The 22188-nt window shown below is 42.8% G+C and overlaps 1 protein-coding gene across 1 annotated transcript in view; it reads left to right on the top strand.

Moving 5' to 3' along the window:
* PHLPP1 (PH domain and leucine rich repeat protein phosphatase 1) overlaps positions 1-22188 on the top strand; it is a 215108-nt gene that overhangs the window by 115883 nt on the left and 77037 nt on the right. The window contains exon 4 of the mRNA XM_030336622.1: positions 17112-17278. Within this exon, the coding sequence (XP_030192482.1) occupies positions 17112-17278 (167 nt within the window). The remainder of the gene's footprint in view (positions 1-17111; positions 17279-22188) is intronic.

The following is a 22188-nucleotide window of genomic DNA, read 5'->3' as shown; positions in this document are numbered from 1 at the left end:
AGGAGGCTCTTGTGGTATTTTCCAGGTAAGAGGTGAAAGGAGAGATGGAGAGAAGTGGATAGATGCATTTTGGGATGTGTTTTGAAGATTGAGAGACAGGATTACTGAGAATTACATACAAAGCATGAGGAAAATTTTGGAATAAAAAATGCCTTCTAGGTTCTTGATTTGAATTGCTAGGTAAATTGTAGACTCATTCAGAAACCACAACACTAATTAGACTATATATTCACCTTTAAAGCAATGGCAAAATACAGTTTTTAACCTCAAAGAGTTTGTTTCTAGAGAGACAGCAAAGAAGTGAAATGAAAGAGGGTAGATTATGAAATGCCTCTTAAAAGAGGTGTGGAAATTGTTGATTTCTAACTGACAATTGTAAATGTCGTATGTTTGACTCTTTGCTGTTGCTGGGTGGCTGACATGCCATCTTCATAGGATGGTGTATTTCTAATAAGGTACTGTCTCTGATTATCCAAACCATGAATAGATGCACCCACAGGACTGTCATAGGAGAGGTGGGGGTTGGGGGAGAATTGTGGCCCAGGAAACATGATGGTGGCAGGGTGAAGTGTTGGCGTGAGTTTTCCTCTTCCACTGATTACTACATTGCCATTAGAAAGTGTTTGATATGTAATGTAGCTACAAGAGAAGATAATTCACAAGCATATCCATCCACAACAAGACTCAGCTTATATCTCACGCAAATGTCTGTGAGTGCTTCCAGGAGGGTGGGGGGGGTGGAATTTAATTACCCTAAGTTACTAGTGTTAACTACTAGTTAACTGGTATTAACTAGAATGAATTTGAATTAGAACCTTAACTCCTTTCCTTTCAGAAAGGCTCTCAATGTTTGGAGAAGTCAAATGGTGTGGGAGTAAGGAATTTAGGTTTCAAACTAAGGTAGACACGGGTTCCACCATTCACGGACTCTGTCACTGTAAGTTTCTAAATTTTAGGCTTTCTCATTTGATAAAGGGATTAGCAATAGTACCTCCTAGGGCTTACGTCAGAGGTGGACATGATAGACTTATACCGACACATAGTAATTCTAACTGTGTGTGTGTGTGTGTGTGTGTGTGTGTGTGTATGAGAGTGACTGACTAAATACAGAAATAAAATAATTTTATGGCCATCATTCCTGCTGTTACCATTGATTGGCCAATCTTTTTTTTTTTTTTTTTAAAGTTTATTTATTGATTTTTGTGAGAGGGTGAGTGAGCAAGCAGGGGAGGGGCAGAGAGAGAGAATCCCAAGCAGGCCCCATGCTGTCAGCACTGAGCATAACATGGGTCTCGAACCCACAAACTGCGAGATGATGACACAAGCTGAGACCAAGAGTTGGGCGCTTAACTCAGCCACCCAGGTGCCCCCAGACAATCTTTTTATTAAAAAAAAATTTTTTTTTAATGTTTATTTTTGAGAGAGACAGAGTGTGAGTGGGGGAGGCGCAGAGAGAACGGGACACACAGAATCCGAAGCAGGCGCTAGGCTCTGAGCTGTCAGCACAGAGCCCAACGTGGGGCTCAAATTCACAAACTGCGAGGTCATGACCTGAGCCGAAGTTGAACGCTTAACTAACTGAACCACCCAGGCGCCCCCAGACAATCTTTTTAAAGTATTATCTGTTTTTATGTATATTTTAAGGAGATAAAGACACACATATGCTTGATTTATCTGAACAAAGGACCTTCTGCTGTTCTTGACAACCACAGGAGCTTTTTGGGGTTAACACAATTGAGGATGGCAGACATCGGAAAGAAAGATTTCTTCCTGAAAAGTCAGGGGTCAGGGACAAAGGGCAGAACATGTTAGTAAATGCAGATTTTAGATACAATGTCTTTCCTTTCTCTAGTCTTACAAACCAGATACACGTTTTTAGAAGTTGTTAGGGTTAGTGAATGGAAGGAGAAGTCAGTTGTAAGGGGCTGGTTGAAGAGGTTAGATATTATAGAAGAAATCAGTGTGAGAACCCCCTATTCGGATATGAATTGCATGTAAGACAGGGCCATGCTCTTCTTTAAGCTTCGAATGTGGAGGAGAGTCCTGTGATCATATCTTCTGCTTTAATTCAGCATCCTGGGAGAGTAGGTTGGGGCTGCTGGAAGAAGGATGATGAGAAGCTCGATCCATTGGGGCATATGTGCTTGTGGGGAATTTGGCATGGTCAAGGGTGACTCTCATTAGCCACTTCTACTTGTAGCTTCCCCTTCCACTGTCCTCTGCTCTTGCTCATGTCTGGAGGTATTAGGAAGTTCTACAGCTTAGTCATGTTCAGGGTTACTATGGAGATTTTCTTCTTTTCTCTTTTCTCTTCTCTTCTCTTCTCTTCTCTTCTCTTCTCTTCTCTTCTCTTCTCTTCTTTTCTTTTCTTTTCTTTTTTCTTTTCTTCTTTCTTATTGAGAAACAAAGCCTTCACAGAATGGATTGTCTTTACATCCTGATGTTTAAATGAGATTCATTTTGATAAGGATATGAAAGAAAAACAAACCGAGAACAGAAAGAAATATCTACGTTTCTGATTTTTTTAAAAATGTTTATTGATTTGTTTTGAGAGAGAGTTCTCGAGAGACAGCAGAGGAGGGACAGAGAGAGGAAGAGAGAGAATCCCAAGCAGTGTCCATGCAGTCAGCACAGACCCTGATGTGGGGCTTGATCCCACCAACCGTGAGATCATGACCTCAGCCAAAATTAACCGAGCCCTCCAGGCGCCCCCCATCTTAACCATTTCTAAGTGTACAGCTCAGTGGTAGTAAGTACATTCACATTGTTGTGCAACCATCCCCACCATCCGTTTCCAGAATTTTTCTCATCTTGTGATATTGAAACTGTACCCATTATGACCTGAGCCAACATCAAGAGTCAGATGCTTAACCGACTGAGCCACCCACGTACCCCCAAGTTTCTGAGTTTTAATGACCATCCTCACCTCAGTCTGAGTAGGAGGACAAAGAGAACCAATTCCAATGATTTTTAAATTAAAATGAATTAGATAATTAATTTAAAAGGAAAATTCTTTATTTTCACTTTATGCTTCTGGATCTTAGCTAAAAGAGACATGTTCATCTTTGTTCTAATTTGTTTCATTTGGGGAACATTTGTAAAAGATTATTAATTAGAAATGTTCTACCAAGATAGGCCCTTATATACTTAATATTTTTAAAACTTAGCACTTTGTATTGCTTGCAAAAATAACACCCAAGACAGTCCCAATAGAGTTTTTATTTGGGATGGGTGTTAGCAGCAGATACCATGAAGAAAACGACTCCTTTGGGAGGATGACAATATTGATTGTAAATCATCCCTAAAATATTAATGCACAACATGCTTTAAAAATTCAGTCAACATCCTGTTGTAACATCCTGTTGTATGCAGTGTAAAAAAAGGGCTCTGCTTGCTCAGCATGGGTTCACGTAGCCAGCACGTTTTCTGAGTGGGGAAGAAGGCTGAAGGTAGCTGAGGGAAGAATAGGAATTTGGAAGAGCTCCTGTGAAATGTACGAGTGACATTGCAGAAATGCTGACCTTGATGCCCATCTCTGTGGCCCGCTTTTTGGAGCACGTTAGTTTTAGACATGTTGATTAATCCTGTGACTTTTCAAAGTTAGTTTCTATACACATCTACAGCCTAAGCATACTAACTTTTTAATTATGCCTTAGTCACTTCTGCAACACTGTTCCACCTTAAAGTCTGTTTCTCCATTTCAAGGAAGATTTTGAAAAGGGGGATTCAGATCACTGATTTGGTGGTGTTCATGAATGTGTTTTTTTACTTTTTATTATGGAAAATGTCAAATATTTAGAAGTAGAGACAATAGTAGAGTAACACCCACATACCTATGACCCAGATTCCACAATTATCAACCGTGACCGCTTGTGTTGCATGTGTATGTTATATGGTCCATCGCTATAAATTCATGCCCCATAAGGCCCCAAGTGTCTCTCCTTGTCAGTGGCTAGCAGTTGCCAGTGACTATGGCTATCGCAGTGCCTCTCTCTCCTATCCTTCTTCCACCATGAACCATAGTATTTTAATTCTAGGCCTCTTGTTTTTCTTTTCTTTAAGTCACTGTGGTGAACCTTTGGTTCCTTGATATGTTGCGTTCACTCTTAATATGAATGGTGTAGGCAAGTCGGGGCCACGCGTCATGCTGAATTAAATATCACAAGAAGTGATGAGTAAATACCACCCTTTAAATAAAAATAACGTATATGGTGAATCACAAATGAACTTTTTCTTTCACGTGCTTAAAGGGAGTGTTTTATTGTCTGGGTTTCACTCAAAGAATACTTCACTAACTACTTGAGTCAGATTACTCTAGTGTAATGGGATTAAGGTTTCCAGTATGGAGATTTGTGTCATGAGACCTAGCTGCAAGGAGCCCTATAAGATTAGTCACCTTGTACACACCATCTGAAGTGTAGGTTAGGGGATGTGCTGCTTTTTTGTCCTCATGATTTGCCACCTTTCTTTCAGGGATGTAACTGTAGTTGCTTCCATTGGGATCATAATGGTAAGAGGCTTTGTTCTCAGTACGGTTCTGCTAAGGAGTCCAGGGCTTAACGGCATGTTTTTGGAAACTCTCACTTCATATTTCATGCCCATTTTTTAGAGAGAGCATTTAGGGCCATTTGACCAAGAATAATTTAGTAGATGTGTGGTAGAATCTTAAGTGAAACCAAGTGACATGGGTTTTAGTTTCTAATATGTCCCTGCATCCCACGGAGATTGCTCTCATACAAACTGTAGTGAAGAGATGAGAAAAGTTTGGAAATCCAATATATGAGCTATTTGGGTACAGGAAGTCTTCAAGGAGGTAATGGGCAAATTGAGTTTTGAAGGACGAATAGGAGTTCACCACAAAGACAACAGGGAAGGGCATTAAAGTTTTTTTTTGATGTTTATCTTTGAGAGAGAGAGACACAGAGTGTGAGTGGGGGAGGGGCAGAGAGAGAGGGAGACACTGAATCTGAAGCAGGCTCCAGGCTCTGAGCTGTCAGCACAGAGACCAACACGGGGCTCGAACTCACAAACCGTGAAATCATGACCTGAGCTGAAGTTGGACGCTTAACCGACTGAGCCACCCAAGGGAAGGGCATATAAAGGAGAAGTATAAATGGGGCATCTGCATGGCTCGGTTGGTTGAGCATCCAACTCTTGATTTTGGCTCAGGTCATGATCCCAGGGTCGTGGGATCAAGCCTGGTGTCAGGCTCCTTGCAGAATGTAGAACCGGCTTAGGATTCTGTCTCTCTGTCTCCCTCTTCCCCTCTCCCCCACTTGAACGTTCTCTCTCTCTCTCTCTCTCTCTCTCTCTCTCTCTCAAATTAAAAAACAAAAACAAGGAGAGGTATCAAGTATGTACAAAGGCACGCCTGTGTAAAATGTGAAAATGTAGCCATATCTCAGGTGTCTGAGCAGTGTGAAAAAGGGAAAGAAACAGAAGCTAGATAAAGTAAAAAAAAAAGTGCTGGTCAGTCTGCCTTGTTTCCTGCTAGTTCCATGTCATTTCCTGGGGAAATTGATTATGAGTTACTAAATATTATAACTAACTTTCCAACATAGTAATGGATTTGTTACATAAAAGTTCACATTTTTCAATCTTTCTTTATTATAGATATGAGCAGCAGTTTATGACATTGGGGAACTTAGAAATTCTGCTTTGAATTTAAGCTGAGGGTGAAATATTTTGGGTTACATTAAATTTTGATTTTGCAATACATAATACTGTGATGAAGTTAGTAAAAATATTAAACTTATCTCTTTGTGGTTATAAATATGCTTCGTCTTATTTCCACATTGCTGATCCTGTCTATTCTTTTTTCTCCTGTGGCAACTATGGGTTCTGAATCCCAGTTAATATATTCCTAAAGGAGGGTTTTTTCCCTTGAGTTCTGAGTCATTTCAGTTCAAAGCCATTTAATTTTATTTTCTCCAAAGTTTTATAATCCAGTTTTGTACGAGTCAAAAAATACCTAGTTCGCTGACCATATCATAACAACAAAAGAGGCATACTTTTGCTGCTGGCTTATACATTGAGCAGTTTAAACTGATCCTGTGTTCCCATCTTGCCTGCTCATGTCTTCTCACCCCCTTCCGCTTTCTTTCCTAGCTCTGTTGGAGTTGTCACCTGCTCTGGGAGATACTGGGAGGGAGGGACAAGAGAATGCCACCCTTTCTTTATGCTGGGCACCCACTTTTTTTCTAGGCTCTACTTCTAGGTCAGGACCTCTGCAAACAGAAGAGGTATGTTCCTCATGTGGATTTTATCTGTATATTGTTCTTACCTTCAATAAAAGACACTCCAGGTTTCAAGTGAGGAGCTAACAGGTGTGTTTTTAAGTTACAACGTATTATTTTAAGATTGGGAAGGGCACTTGCAAGGTAGTCACCAAAAAAGGCAATATTACTTGTCATTTTCTGGAATAATTACCTTAACCATTATTTGGTATTTTCTTTGAAAGCGTTCTTTAGTTTTACCTTAAATTGTAGTCATCGTGAAGTGCTCTTAGTTCAGAGACTTAGAATTTAAGATTAGAAAAGGACCTTATGGATTCCCAGACTTCCTTCCCTCCTAAAAACCGTCTATAGTGTTTCAGAGACCTGTAGTGTCTGACCAGACAGTTCTTCCTTAAAAGTGAGCTGAAGTCTTTATTCCTGTGGCTGCCAACACAGTAATCCAGTTTTGCTGTTGGGTACAACACCAGATCTGCTCTCTCACCTGTTTGATAATCTCTGAATATTAAAGTTATCATGATTTCTGTGCCCTCCCCTACCCCTTAGCAGTCTGTTTTTAGGACGAACCTCTCTGGTAAATGAGAAAAGTCCCTCTCTCACTTGGTTCTCCGGCCCCTTCTTTAGCTTCCTTGTGGGTGTTATCTGTTGATATACATACTTACAGATACCAGCTGATGAGCACGGAGTATGTGATATTTTCCTTGCATTAGACATTATGTACAATGTGAATTAGCTATTCATTTATGAAGTCAACACCAAAATAAAAAGAATTTTTGTTTCCCCTCCACCCAACTGGTTGATTTATTTTGTTAATAAGATCATTTAGGGGTGCCTGGGTGGCTCAGTCGGTTAAGTGTCCGACTTCGGCTCAGATCATGATCTTGTAGTTCGTGGGTTTAAGCCCGCATGGGGCTCTGTGCTGACAGCTCTGAGCCTGGAGCCTGCTTCGGATTCTGTGTCTCCCTCTCTCTCTGCCCCTCCCCCACTCATGCTCGCATGCTTGTGCTTGCTCTCTCTCACTCGAAAATAAACTTTAAAAAATATTAAAAAAAAATCATTTAGCCTACTGAATTGATCTAGTGGTGACCACAATAATGCAAATAGTAACAACTTACATTTTGATAACTGTTTCTATGTGCTAAGTACTCTTCTAGATGCTTTAGAGTGGCCTTATGAGGTCTTTTACTCATTACATCTCTAGGATGTCGTTGGGCTTTACAGTGAAAGCTAGTAACTCTTGATCTACTGTCACATCCCCATTTTGCAGATGAGGGAACTGAGCTGTAACATATCCAGCACTGCTTTGTGCAGGAAGTTCTGCTCCCTTGCTCTTTTTTCTTTAAATGTACTCCCAATGTTTTACAGTGGCCTGAGGGGACAAAACAAATCAAGACTCAAATGACAACTGAAATTTGTTGAAAATATCAAAGGGAAGTACTTCACGTACACAGTTGTCAGCAGAATCCAGACAGCTCAGTGGTCGAATAAAAGGTGGTTTGTCAGGCAGTGTGTTGAATGGCTTGTGCTGCTAGGGACACAAGCATAGGCTCTGTGCACTGATCGTTGATCTTCTTAAGTGATGATCAAGAGATATTTAAGAAATCTTGATTCAGATGCTTTCTGAATCACCCAAGGCAGATTAAATTGATATGATATTGAGGAGGCTACTTGTCTGATTCTTAAAAAACCTGTCAAGTATTGCTGTATTAGGAATTTACCATATATGATCAACCACATCTCTCTCACTGGTCATGTTATATTATTTTTTAACCTTTTTTTCCTCACTTGTTAATTTTTTTTTTTATTTTTAAGAGACAGAAACAGAGCGCAAGCAGGGGTAGGGCAGAGAGGGAGACACAGAATCTGAAGCAGGCTCCAGGCTCGGAGCTGTCAGCACAGAGCCCGGCGTGGGGCTTGAACTCGGGAACGGTGAGATCGTGACCTGAGCTAAAGTAGGACACCCAACCGACTGAGCCACCCAGGCGCCCCTGGTCATGTTATGAAGTTAAGTCATTTGAACTTGAGTATTTAGAAAATACTCAAGAGTTTAGTTTCCATTACATATTTGCCTAGATTGGAATATCCCAATATTTGTATTGAATTTCCTATAACTACTCTGAAGAGTTAAATTCTTCTACCCACTGGTCTGGTTTATAATTTCATAAAGTAGGGAATAGTGGAGTAATTAGAAAAATGTCATTGACCTCTCCATGTTAAATATACCGAGCCTTGTATGTTAGACTTGGAACTTAAAATACAAAACAGGTAGCTAATTTCTGATAGTAGAATCATTTAAGTATGCATTTATGTTACTACTTTTTCCAGAAAGTTAGAATTTAAGTATTTTTGTGGTTGGCTGTCTTTTCCCCGTGGTTGGGGAGATGCCACTTTCTCAGGTGGCCTCTTTCTAAAGGGACTGTTTACACCTAGTTTGCCAATAAGGAAATGAGGAAGGAACTCTGAGTTCAGATTTGCTCCCCACCCAAGCCAAGCCCTGTTTTTCTGTTGTTACTCAGAAACACAATGGGGTTTGTGTGTGCGGAGGGGAGATAACTGCCTGAGTGACACGGGGGCGTCCTGGGAGGCTGGCCGTGCGTCTCCTCAGAGCCTCAGAGTCTTTGGCTGCTGCTTCTGGCTCCCAGAAAGGTAGCGCAGGCCGTGCCGTGAGCTCCCCGGACGGATGCCGTGGTTCTGTCCGCTCTTGGTGGTGATGGGCGAGTCTCCGCCCATGCGCCTGGGAGACCTGTCCATTTGGTCAGGGGAGGGGAATGTGGGTGTTGGGGTTGTGGCGGGAGCTCTGAGGTTTGCATTTTCGGCTCTGTGTGCTCTCATCACACTACCGTGCATACCTCCTCTAATGACAGTTGTGTAGGTGTCTGCGTCTCAAGAGACCAAGCTTTTGAAGACACAGAGTGCGTCCCTCCAGGACCGGGTGTGGTGCCTGGTTCATAACGGCAAATGATAACCATATGGGGAAGGATTCCCCGGCCCCTGTCTCCTCCACTCCCCTGGCAGAGAGCGGGCGGGAGCTGAGGCAGAGCTCTTGTTCCACATTTCTTGGTGTCCTTTTTTCTATATTGTGATAGCCTGGCGTTTTAGTAGTGCTTTAACAAAATTGGCACCGTGGTATGCTCCTATTAGTGAGTGTTAATGGCTCGTTATTTATTATTAACTGTTAGATTTTATTAATGTACCAAAGTTTTCTCCATCTGTTAAACGCATTTTGTAAAACGGTAGTGTTAGTACAGGATCAAGTAGAGCTGTCACTGGGAAAAGGTCGGGTCAATTTAAGGCATTTCTTATATATTTGTAGAAAATGTTTTTAAAAGAAATGATCAATCGCATGTTGTAGAGCAGTGATAGTTTGAATTTTATTAATATTGGAAACTTTGGTTCGATGTAAAGTGTTACAAAATTATTGATGAGGATGAAAGTGAAAATAAGTTGCTAGAATGCTTAGCTAATAAAGACCGGTAAACGCCTGTCTGAGTTTATGTTCTCCTACCTCATGCCTTCCCAAAGCATTTTTAAGGGGGTGAAGGTTAAATAAAACTAGGTCAGTTAAGAGGTTAAGAATTTTTTATAGAAGTGTAGTAAATTCCCCAGAGACCATCCCTGTAGCCAGGGCGTGGTTTTGCAGCCACTGACGGCCAGGCCAGAGCAATTCGTGACTTATTATGCCAGTTTGTAGCAGCCTTTTACTTTACAGCAGCAGAATTACTTCTGCTATTTCAGCTGCTTTGACCAAGCCTTTCAGGGTCATTTTGCTTCACTTTGAGCATGTTTGGCACATAATAAGGATAAATAGTACTCCACTAAAGTATAGTGGTAACGACAACAGAAAAAACTCCCATGACTGTTTTTCTGAACTTTCCCTTGCTAGTAAAAGGTGTTCGCCCACTCCATGAACATCAAGAATAATGGGAATAATGCAGAGGACAGTCCTATTGCAAGGGAGGATGATTATTGCAAAAGCTTAGCGAGGATAGGTTAGGATAGGAGAGAGATGTTAGTTTAGAAATACAACTCAGCTCAGAGCAGGGACTAATTTTGACAGAAGTGTCCTAAAGACTTGCCAAGAAACAGCCGAGGAAGGTGTTGAGCTGAGTAGCATGTTAGAAATATCTGGAAGCCCAGTAGGTAGCCTGAAAAGTTTGCTGTGCATATTACCGTTTTTATGTTTGCCCTGCAGTGTTCTTTGGGGGAAATGTTTTGAGGGCCAAATTAACTTTTTTTCTTCACCACACATGTTTACAAGTAACGTGGAAAAGAAGACAACCCGAGAAGGTGGTTGATTTCAAGTTTACTTTTAATGTGTCTTCTGGAGTGTGTAGGGTCGTGGGGGCAAATCCCATTTAATTCATCTTTAAAAAAAAACATTTTATTTTAAGTTTATTTATTTTGAGTGAGAGAGAGAACGCGTGTGCACGCGCACACAAGCGAGGGAGGGGCAGAGAGAGGGAGAGAGAATCCCAAGCAGACCTCTCACTGTCAGCGTGGAGCCTCGTGTGCGGCTCAGACTCACAGACCATGAGATTGTGACCTGAGCCGAAACCAAGAGCCAGTTGCTTAACCACCTGAGCCTCCCAGGCGCCCCTCTGACTCTATCATCCTTAGAAAATTGTCTTGCCGTTAATACAGACTAGCACCGTTTTCCCTATCCACGGTTACATTGAAGTAATGTTCGAAAACCTGACAACTTGGATCCCTTCACGTGTAGTTCGTGGACGGTCCGTGAGCCGCACACCTTCTGTAATTTTCTGCCTTGGTCTAATCGAGCCACATCTGTGTAACCGCTCGCTGCGGCGAGAAGAGTTGACCGTGCCGTAGTCCTTTCTTCGTCGTCGAGGTTTGTGCCACGTGTAGCTGTGGACGTTGGTCGGGGGATACTAGGTCTGCAGAGCCTCTCCTGATTTTTTTAAAATGAGAAAAGGGGTGTTATTTACGGCAGCTCGTTAAATTTGTCAGGGCAGGTATTTATTCCACTTCCGTGATGAGGGAACCAAAGGACAGACAGGTGAAGTGACTTACCCCAGAGCCACATGGCTAGGAAGTGGTAGAATTGTTATGCCCTGAGTATTTTGAAGACTGTGCCTGGTGTCGTGTCACGTTGCTTGTGTCTCCTCTTTGTGTCTTCCACTGTCTTGATGTCAGGAGGTGCAATAGAAGTACAGTGGCTTTTGCCAAAAGGATTTTATACTCTAATTGTGAGTTCCTTTGAGGACCCTTTCCATAACAAAGCTTTGAGGCAATTTCTGCTTCTGCCTGTTTCTTTCACTTTCTTTCCAAATTTCTGTAACCCTTTAAACTTTTCCTGTCGCCTTTTAAAATACAGTTAGGTGCTCACCAGGTGGCCTCACCGCTGCCCAGGTGGACAAGCTGTGTAGATAGGAGTGGGCAGAGCCCGTGATGTCAACGAATGGTGTGCTTCGCCCCTTCCTTCCCTAAAGGCTGCTTGTGGTCCGCAGATGGTCTCTGCTTCTCTTCCAAAGGACTGTCTCCTGTCACTGCCATTCCTGAGGCTTAAGATTATCCTAGGGATGACATGTGATCCTCTTTGGTCAAAGGAGTTATGCTGTTGTTTTATCAGGAGCGTCCTAAGTACAGGCCCCCATTCAGACTCGTGTTCTGCTGCCGCTTTACCTGTGTGACCACGGGCACACTCTGTGCCTCAGTTTTACCTTAATCTTTGAAATGAGGATAAACCATTACTGTACTGAGTTGTTGTAAAGATTACATATGATGTCTGCAGCAGCTAAAAGAGTACCTCTCACAGCTGAAGCACCCCCAAATGATCGCTGTTATTATTGTTTTCACTACTTTAAAAAAAGAGTAGGGGCACCTGGGTGGCTCAGTCAGTTAAGTGTCCGACTTCAGCTCAGGTCATGATCTCATGGCTTGTGAGTTTGAGCCCCACATCAGGCTCTGTGCTGACAGCTGGGAACCGGGAGCCTCTTCGGATTCTGTGTCTCCCTCTCTCTCTGCCCCTCCCCTGCTCACTCTGAGGTCTCTGTCTCTGTCTCTGTCTCTGTCTCTGTCTCTCTCTGTCTCTCTCAAAAATAAACATTAAAAAAAGAGTAATAAAAGGCTACTTGCTCCGAGGTGTATCCAGGTGGCTTTTTGATTTGTTACTTATTTAGGTCTTTCTTGTGAAGGATCTTAGTTTTAACAGGTGCTGTGTGTGTGGGTAGTTCAGCTGGTAGTTCTTTCATTTGGGGTTCAAGCAGAACCTGTTGGTGGCATGGTCTTTATGTGCCCAGGCTTGTCTGGGTGGAAACACTTATGTTTCCCCTTTGTTGCAGGGACCAGGCAAAGGTGCAACTCGTGATAGCTCTTGTGGTCACCCCGGCAGCTCCCTGCCCGGCTGCATCATTTCTGTTCTTGATACAGCTGTTCCCAGCCCTGCCACGGCTCCCACAGACTGCTCGTGTTTGTGGCAGCCTTGTACTTGCGGTTTCTTCCCCCTTGTTTCCAGCAGCAACAGCTTGTGGTCCAGAATGAGGAAAGGAATCAAATCCCACTTGACATTTAATCGTTACCTTTAGTTGCCCAAAGAGTATTTAGTGTGATGCTTCAGTCGAAACGGAATTTGTCCTCTTCAAAGTAGTCTGTCTCCGTGTGCAAGAATCCACGAGGTGGGTTAGATGTGAGCTGCTGGTGAAGGAAGGGCTATAAAGTCTAGTGGCCATTCTTCTGGCACATACTTCTCTGAGGTCTCACCAAGTGCTGAGCATCGGTGCATCAGTGAACAAAATAGGCAAGAGTCCCTGCCCTTGGGGAGCTTCCAGTCTAGAGACAGGGACTTTTCGGAACCTTTCCACACCTCCCAGTTTGCTCACGTTAAAAGCCCGAGTGTTTACAGTGCCCTGAAAGTCCCTGAAGGATTTGCTGCCCACTACCCACCCCCCCCGCCCCCCCGCCCCCCCGCCTTACCTTTCTGATCTCATTGCAGGCCATTCTCCCCTTACCTTACTGGTCTCCATGCTGTTCCTCGAACATGCCAGGCACATCCCTTTCTAGTTTCTAGGGCCTTTTCGCTTGCTGCTTCCTCTGCCTGGAGTGTTCCTCTAGACAAATCCTTTCAGGTACCTTCTTCATGTCCATCATGTCTAAATATTACCTTTCCAGTGAGGCCTGCCCTGACCAACCTATTTAAGTTTTTTTCTTTTTTTTAACGTTTATTTTACTTTTGAGAGAGAGACAGAGCATGAATGGGGGAGAGTCAGAGAGAGGGAGACACAGAATCTGAAAGAGGCTCCAGGCTCTGAGCTGTCAGCACAGAGCCCGATGCGGGGCTCGAACTCACGAATCGTGAGATCATGACCTGAGCTGAAGTCGGACGCCTAACCAACTGAGCCACCCAGGCGCCCCCTGACCAACCTATTTAAATATAACCTACCACCTTTCCAACAATCCTGACCCCCTTTTCCTTGCTCTATTTTCCATAGTATTTGCCAGTTTTTAACATATAATTTACCTATTTACAGGATCTAAGTTTAAAGAAGGCAGGGATCTTCATTTTGTTTACTGAAGGCATGCCATGTGCTTACCTAGGTCAGTTAATTGGCACATAGTAGATATCCAGTAAACATGGTGAATGAATGAAAATGAAAAGTATTGTGGAAAAAATTATGAAAGGTGTATTAGTTTCCAAATTAACCAAACCTTGGTGGCTTTAAAGCAACAGAAATTTATGCAGTTCTGGAAGCAAGAAGTCCACAATCAAGATGTTGGCAGGACTGTACTCATTTTGAAGGCGCTAGGGGAGAATCCATTCCTTGCCTCTTCCAGCTTCTGGTGGCTCTAAGCATTCTTTAGCTCGTGGCCCCTGTTACTCCGTCTCTGCCCCCGGAGTCACATGGACTTCTCTCTGAAAACTCCCTCCACCTCTCTCTCACAAGGACACATATAATCACGCTTAGGACCCATCTGCATAATCCAGGAGAAGCTCCTCCTGTCAAGATTCTGATCACATCTTTCGTCATACAGGGTAATATTCACTCTTGCCATATGAGATAATATTTACAGATTTCAGGGATTAGGATGGGGAAATCTGTGTTTCGTTCTGCCCCAAATCCTTCTTGGGGCCACCATTCAGCCCTTTGGGGTTCAGGGGATCCTTTGGTTACAGGAGGAATTGCTGACCCCGGGATACCACCTAGTGGAACACTGAATGCCGGGAAAACCAGAAGACTGCTCTTACCCGTTTTCTTCTTACTGAAATGTTAATTGAAGTTACATTTTGTTTTCACATTTCACATTAAACACACATACACATGCACAGAGAAGAGCACACAGGATGATATATATATATATCGTTACACTTACTTATTTTTGAGAGCATGAGACAGCACAAGCAGGGGAGGGGCAGAGATAGAAGGAGACACAGAATCCGAAGCAGGCTCCAGGCTCTGAGCAAGCATTCAGCACAGAGCCCGACGTGGGACTCGAACCCATGAACTGTGAGATCATGACCTGAGCCGAAGTTGGTCACTTAACCAAGTGAGCCACCCACGCGCCCCGAGCACACCGGATAATATTACAATTTCCGTGTACTTGTCTTCCCCAGTTGTTAACATATTTCCATATTTCCTTCATATCGTCTGTTGTCCCTCTTATAAGGAAATAATCATTTCAGATAAATGCCAAATCTCCTATCTTCCCATTGTTATGTCCTTTTTCCTCCCTACCCACATAGAAGCAATCACTATTGGTAATTTGGCACGTGATCAGTGCATGGTTTATGTGGTTAAAAGTTACCTCTCTATAACTATTTGTACATAATATATGGAGTGGTGTCTGTGTGTGTGTTCTCTCTCTTCCAGCTGCAGAATATGTAAATCCCAGAGAGGGCCTCTGGTTAGCCTACCTCGGCTCACGTGCCAGTCAGTACAGTACCTGTTGGATCAGTCCGTGGGCTCGGTCGATGGGGTACCCTGATTGCTCATGCCTACTCCCCCTGCGGCCTGGGGGTCAGCATGCTTTGTTTGCAGCTCCTGTCAGAGTCTCCCGTGTTGGAAGGATTGCCATAGGAGCAGGTGGGGAAAGGATTTGGGGCAGACAAAAACACAGAGTTTCAAGTTTGAGCTTGGACATTAGGTCCTCTAGGAAGCCTTTCCCTGACTTCTTAGATCATGCCCTGTCCCTTGCACTTAACAGCTCTTGTAGCTGTTATCACGTGGTGCCTTCGTTTCCCCCTCCTTCTCTGGAGGTGTGCTCATGCAGGGCAGAGACTGTGTCTGCCTTGCTGTCGTACCGCAGGAGATGTGAGGCGTGGCGGGCCCTTACGTGTGTGTACCTTACTTCCTTCGAGCAGGTTGTGTGGTGCGTTTGCCCCTGCCTTTTAGGACCATTACATGCCCCGTGGCTCTTTTTACATCTTTTGGTATATATGGGTGATTTGGCCCTGACTGGGATTTTCTTTTTTTTGCATGTGTGGAAAACAGTTTCTTCTCTTTCTTATTTAATAGTGAAAACTCAAGGAAAGATGTAATTGCTAAAATGCGAACTCATACCTCCTCTGTCAAGTCTTTGAGTTGGGCCCTGCCAGGCCTTTCCCATCCCTGTCTCCCCTCAGCTCTCCTGTGTGCTCCGTAATTTCTTTCTAACCTCAAATGTGCCATCAGCAGAATAGGTTTTATGCAGGCTTACTTCTGAATACCTTCTGAGCATCGGGAGAACTTGGATTTCAGTAGATAGAAGCTGCGAATCATTCTATTTGGAACGGGTAGTAGGGATAATATTAGTGAGGGTCCTGGCAGTCACCGTTGGCTGAATGCTGTTTCTGCGCCGGCACGTAGATGAAGGTGTCGTCCTGATGTCTGTTACACAGGTGAGAAAACTGGAGCTTGGAGGGCTCAGTGATCTGTTCAAGTCCTCTCAGCTCCTAAGTGGGGGAGCTGGGAGTCCCAGTCCTGAGGACCACGCTCTGCGTCCTTCTGTAATTGGGAAACAGAAGGCTGGATTTGGTAACAGAAAAGGACATCAGACTGATCACAGATGAGGAGTGCAGTTTCTGCCATAAAGCGGTGGTGAACATAAAGAGCAGGCGGGAGAATGAACCCAGAGCTTAGAATAATACTCCCATGACCTCTGCGAGGAGAGAAGCAGCCAAGGTGTGTGTAAGTGGGGCTGAAGCCACATGCCCAGTCATAAAGTGGCACCACGTGACCTGGAATTTTGGACAAAGCGTTTGAGAAATACAGGGCATCCAGCACCTTTTCCGTCTCCTGCATGCTAGTTGGTCTGCAGACCTGGGACTCTGGCCACAGTAAGAGTCATTTAACCGGGAAGACTTACATGGAGCAAAGCACAGTGAATGTACGAAGCTCTGTGGGAGACTCAGCCAGAGAAGTTGAGAGCAAGTACTCAGTGGAGTCTGATCATATGCTACCGTTGTTATTAAAGACGTGTACGAGGCCATCGACGCTTTATTTGTGCTGTTATAATTCAGTGTATACAAGGGCTTTGATAGGTTCCATCTGGATCTTAGTGTCTATCTCCTAACCTTGTATTTCCTCTAAAGTCTTGTATTATTTAGCTCTGAATTCTCTTACCATGAATGTTTTCAGGAACTTAACCCCTACAGTGGGAGGAGATGACTGATACCCCTGAACCCGATAGGATAATCTGTGCTCTTTGCAACCTGTCTCCTATACTTGGTTACTGCGAGTACCTTCCAGGCAGGGATGCCGTTTTCTGCCTTTACAGTACTCGGCTCAATTCTGTATTAAGTAAATACTCGTTTATAGTTGGGCTACGCGTGCCCCGTGCGCCGTAGGTCTGTGTTCCCAGGGGGGTATCGTGTTTCTGTCCAGAGAGGGCATCTGTGGGATAAATGGATGGTATTAAAATCGGGCTGGGTTTTATCCCCTCCAGGTGGCTTCACAGCGCATTAGCTCAGTGGACCTCTCGTGCTGTAGCCTGGAGCACCTGCCTGCCAACCTCTTCTACAGCCAGGACCTCACGCACCTCAACTTAAAACAAAACTTCCTAAGGCAAAATCCCTGCCTGCCAACTGCCAGGGGGCTCAATGAACTGCAAAGGTAAGCATACCGAAATGGGTAGATGATTAGAAAGGGGAGAGGATGTCAGCCTCTGGTTGTTTCTGGAATATTCTGACCCAAAAGCCCACAGTGTATAACTTTTCTCTTTCAGAGGGCGGGGTAATAGGACTTTATTAAAGCAAGGACATTATGAGTTTTACTCTGAAAATTTTTTCAAGGTCCCTGCCTTTGAAACAAGTGATTTATGATATTCATTAACTGGATGGATCTGTGTAAGAAGAATATTTCTCTTAAAAACACTTCTGCTTCTTAACCTGTCTGTGGCAAGTTTGTTATTTGGTGTCTTCCAAACTGCAGAGGTTCAGTCAGATTAAATTATTTCTTTTGAAATTTATAAAAGTTGAGGTTTTTGTTTTTTTTTTTTTTTTTCCTGTGAAAAGACATTTCCCTAGCAGTTGAAGAATTAAGGTTTAAATCCACTAACACCATGTCCTCTGGGTGATTAGTGTTGGCTTTCAAGAGTCAAATGTTAGAGGCGCCTGGGTGGCTCAGTCAGTTAAGCGTCTGACTTCGACTCAGGTCATGATCTCGCGGTTCGTGAGTTCGAGCCCCGCGTCGGGCTCTGGGCTGACGGCTCAGAGCCTGGAGCCTCCTTTGGATTCTGTGTCTCCATCACTCTCTGCCTCTCCCCTGCTCGCTCACTCTCTCTTTCTCTCTCTCTCAAAAATGAGTTTTAAAAAATTTTAATTAAAAAAAAGTAAAATGCTAAATGAAAAGCGTCTGCTCCTTTATAACTGGGGAGAAGGGACTTTATCTGAGTATACCTAAAGCAGGTTTAAGAATTTACTATATTCATTTCTTTTTTAGAGCAATGATCATTCTTTATTCTGTGGTAAATTAAGCCTCTGGTACTTACATATTTATTGCAGATTAATGAGACTATAACTGCAGAAGAATGTAACTTTTAAATAAATAATGAATTTTTCATTTTTTCTAAATGACTACTAATGATCCCAGATTAAACTATGGTAACTTACCACTGTGATTACGTGTTTGTGGTTTTTAACATCCAGAAAGAATAACCTAGTAAATATTTATTATAAAGTGTGTGCAGGTATGTAGTTGGAAAAGAGAAGAGCATTCTAATTGTCTTTTCAGATTATTGTGAATAGTCTTCTTTGATCCTATACCAAAACTTGACAAGTGGTCATCTCTTAAATGTTGGTTCCGGTATGGAATCCAAAACCCTGTCGTTGAACTTTAAAAAATTCTTTTACATTAGGTTCTTTTGGTCTTTCTTGCACTTTGAATCCTTGCCCACGTATCATTTTACTGTATTAATTGTTGGTCATTTGGAAAATTCTGGATCATTAGATAATGAAGATATTACAAACGTTAACACATTTTATTGTGCAATTTCAAGACCTCCCAGGTGTTAATATCACCACTGATCTTATCAGAAAAATCTTTAAGTATTAGGAAGCTATGAAGTTCACGGTAGGAGCAAGTCTTCCAAAATTTTGATTTTTATTTTGGAAGCTTGACAGCTATCCTTGGCAACAAATACTGTCAGTTGTTTCTCCTGAAATGACCTTCTCACTTGAGTGTTGTAGAGAAACTGTCTGCCAAACACCCGGGTCCGGGTAGCGGGCTGGTCAGTTGTCCTTCCATGTAACAAAGGTATTCCAGGAGTTATTAACTCGTTTGGCTCACAGCTCAGATAATCATGCACGTGTTTTCTTTGAGATAAGCATCCTACTGTGGTACACAGCAGAGATGCCTTTTACATGCTTCCTGTTTTACCACCTAGAAGATAAAGGAGATGTGCACTCAAGGGTCGAGATGCAGCGCAGATAACTTTTTGTGACATCATGAAGGACATTTTTAAGGAAAAAGAACATTACCGACTATTCTTTGCCTTGAACTGAAGTACAGTTGACGTCTCTTTGTTTCAGGTGTACCACGTAGTGGTCCGACAACTATATACCTTACAAAACTATATACGCTAATATATACGTCACCACAAGTTACCCTCTGTCACTCTTCGAACTGCGCACTATTACAGGATTATTGACTCTATTCCCTGTGCCGTCTACAAATATTTCAAAGAGTATTTTTGCTGTGATTGCCTGGTAGAGCCGAATACAGTGACACGTGGCAGGCAGGTGCGGTACTGACCTGGTTATTTAGGCAGTAAGGACTCCCACCAGGATGTTTCGCTCAACTACCTCCTTATTGTTCCCTGGAGCCAACGGACACAATGAGAGGAAACCACAGTGAAATCCTGTGGTTTTTATATGCCCTAAGTATTGATAATAACGTTTTTACTGACATTATCATAATAAAGTTACTATGGTTTTTATATGCCCTAAGTATTGATAATAACGTTTTTACTGACATTATCATAATAAAGTTACTATGGTTTTTATATGCCCTAAGTATTGATAATAACGTTTTTACTGACATTATCATAATAAAGTTACTATGGTTTTTATTTTTGCCAAAGCGTCGACTGCGTCGTGATTCAGTCTGTTTTTGAGGTTTGAAATTATTTTGAAATATTTTTGTGTATTTCATAGCACTGCAGGCTTCTGCACTTTCATTACAGAACATCAAGAACTCCTAAGACGCCAACAGAGAGGCGTTAGAATTCATTCAAACCATTGTTTCGTTTTAGAGATGAGTGGAGGGAGACGTTAACTGTCAAATTCCGATTAATGGTTACGTCCTGTGAGGCAGTTAGGGGGTAGGGTTAGGGAATGGTCTGAAGACAGTTTCAACGATATTCATAGTATTTCTTTTTTTTTTTTTTTTAACAATTTTTTGTAATGTTTGTTTATTTTTGAGAGAAAGAAACAGAGTGAGAGTGGGGGAGGAGCAGAGAGAGAGAGGGAGACACAGAATCTGAAGCAGGCTCCAGGCTCCGAGCTGTCTGCACAGAGCCCGATGCGGGGCTCAAACTCATGACCTGAGCTGAATTCAGATGCTTAACCGACTGAGCCACCCAGGCGTCCCCATAGTATTTATTTCTTTAAAGAAAATTAGATGGGGGTGGGGGAGAGGGGAAAATGGGTGACAGGCATTGAGGAGGGCACTTGTTGGGATGAGCACTGGGTGTTGTATGTAAGCGAAGAACCATGGGAATCTACCCCAAAAACCAAGAGCACACTTTGCACACTGTACATTAGCCAATTTGACAATAAATTATATCTAAAAAAATAATAAAATAAAAATTAGGGGCAATTATGACAAAAAATGTTAATATTTGGAAAAGCTGAATAGTGGATACTTGAATGATCATTATTATTTTCTGTATTTTTCTATTTGCGTGTTTCATAATAATTTCAAAATTAAAACCTAAACACAAAATCAAAGTGCTTCTAATTCCATGGGGGGCTGTGACACTCCCAAGGAGCCAGCATTTGTGGACTAAACACATAAATACGCAGGGGAACAGATATTTGGGCCGTTGTCCTGCCTGTTAATTAGCTCTTTCCGAGTTTTCTGATTGGCCCTCTCTATCTGTTGATGCTACATCGATACATTTCTCTTCTACCCTTACTTCTCCTGTGCTCCCCGTGTCTCAGCACACAGCCTCTCCACCGGCTGTCAGAGGAAGGACTTCCCTCTCACCTGGACACGGCGGGGGCTTTGCAGAACGGTGGCCTTCCTGTCATTTTCCTGCTGCAGCCCACGCTCTCCAGTTTTCTTGCCTGCTGTTTCGTACATTCCTTGGTTTTGTTTCATACTTTAAAAATTTAAACTTTTTTTCCATCAAAGTAACGTTCTATGCAGATTTTTTCAAAGATCGTAGTAAGAAACTTATAATAAGACTTACATAGAGTTCTTATGATAAGACTTATGTAATAAGAAATAGGTGCTTGGACCCACAGCCTGTCCTTATGCCCCAGTCCTGCTCCTCAGGCGGCCACTTCTGAGTCTTTGGCTCTTTTTGCTGTTTTCCTCCATCTTCTGAAATACTCTGCATATACTGCCATTTTAGCATTTTTTGTTATTGGGCATTATCTGCTGACTTATTACATGGAAGGGGAAGATTTCACCCTTTCTCATTGTCAGGCCATGTGCACAAACTGCTGCTTCACCCATGACGAGGTGTCAGCTTTGGTTGTCCTCATCGTGAGCATGGAGCTGTGGTCCACAGCTGAGGACTCAAACGCAACGGTTCTGCTTTCTTTCTTGTGCTGCCTGGAGTGTAGCCCCTTGCTCGTGTGCTTTCCTTTTTCTCTAGCCTTTGTAAGTTTTCTGACAGAACTCTAACATTCTTCTTGACACCTTTTTCTTGGACACCTCTCCTGGAGTCAGGGTGGGGACTTGCCTTGTAGGCCTGATGCACAGCTGTTGTCCTGGGATGACCTTCTGGCATTTTCCTGGTAGTTCCCTTTTTGTCTCCCCTGTGTTGGACCTGTAGTTTTCTGACATCTAGTAACTTGAAGAAAGATTTGGTCTACTCCCTCTTTTTAATGGAGTATCTTCCTGAGAAAGGGGACATGGTATTAGACCATGTCTGAAAATGCTATTTTCTCCCTCTTGAGTTGGCTGGCTTGTAGGTAGGAAAACAAGTGTCCCTAGAATTTTGAAGCCAGTGCACCGTTATTTTCTAGCTTCTACCGTTGCTATTAAAAAGTGTTACACTATTCTGATTCTTCTCTTGGTACGTGATCTTTTGTCTTTCCTTTTTGTTTGCCTGTTTTGTTGGTTTTAGACAACCTCCAAAAGATTTTAGGATATTCCTTTTATGGAATTATTATCCTAATATCTCTATTAATTTCAGCCATTCTGACAAATGCTTGATCTGAAAAAAGGTGTGTCTTTCAGTTCTGGAAAATGTTCTCATTATGGTGTTTTGCTAATTTTCTCTACTGCCTTGTTTTTCTCTTTTCTTTCTCTGAATTCCTGTTAGTTTGGGGGGGTGGGGGAGGACTTCCTTG

Source organism: Lynx canadensis, chromosome D3 (assembly GCF_007474595.2).
Source record: "Lynx canadensis isolate LIC74 chromosome D3, mLynCan4.pri.v2, whole genome shotgun sequence".
Lineage (NCBI taxonomy): Eukaryota > Metazoa > Chordata > Mammalia > Carnivora > Felidae > Lynx > Lynx canadensis.
Note: the sequence above shows the minus strand (reverse complement) of the source record. Positions and strands in the feature narration are given on the sequence as shown.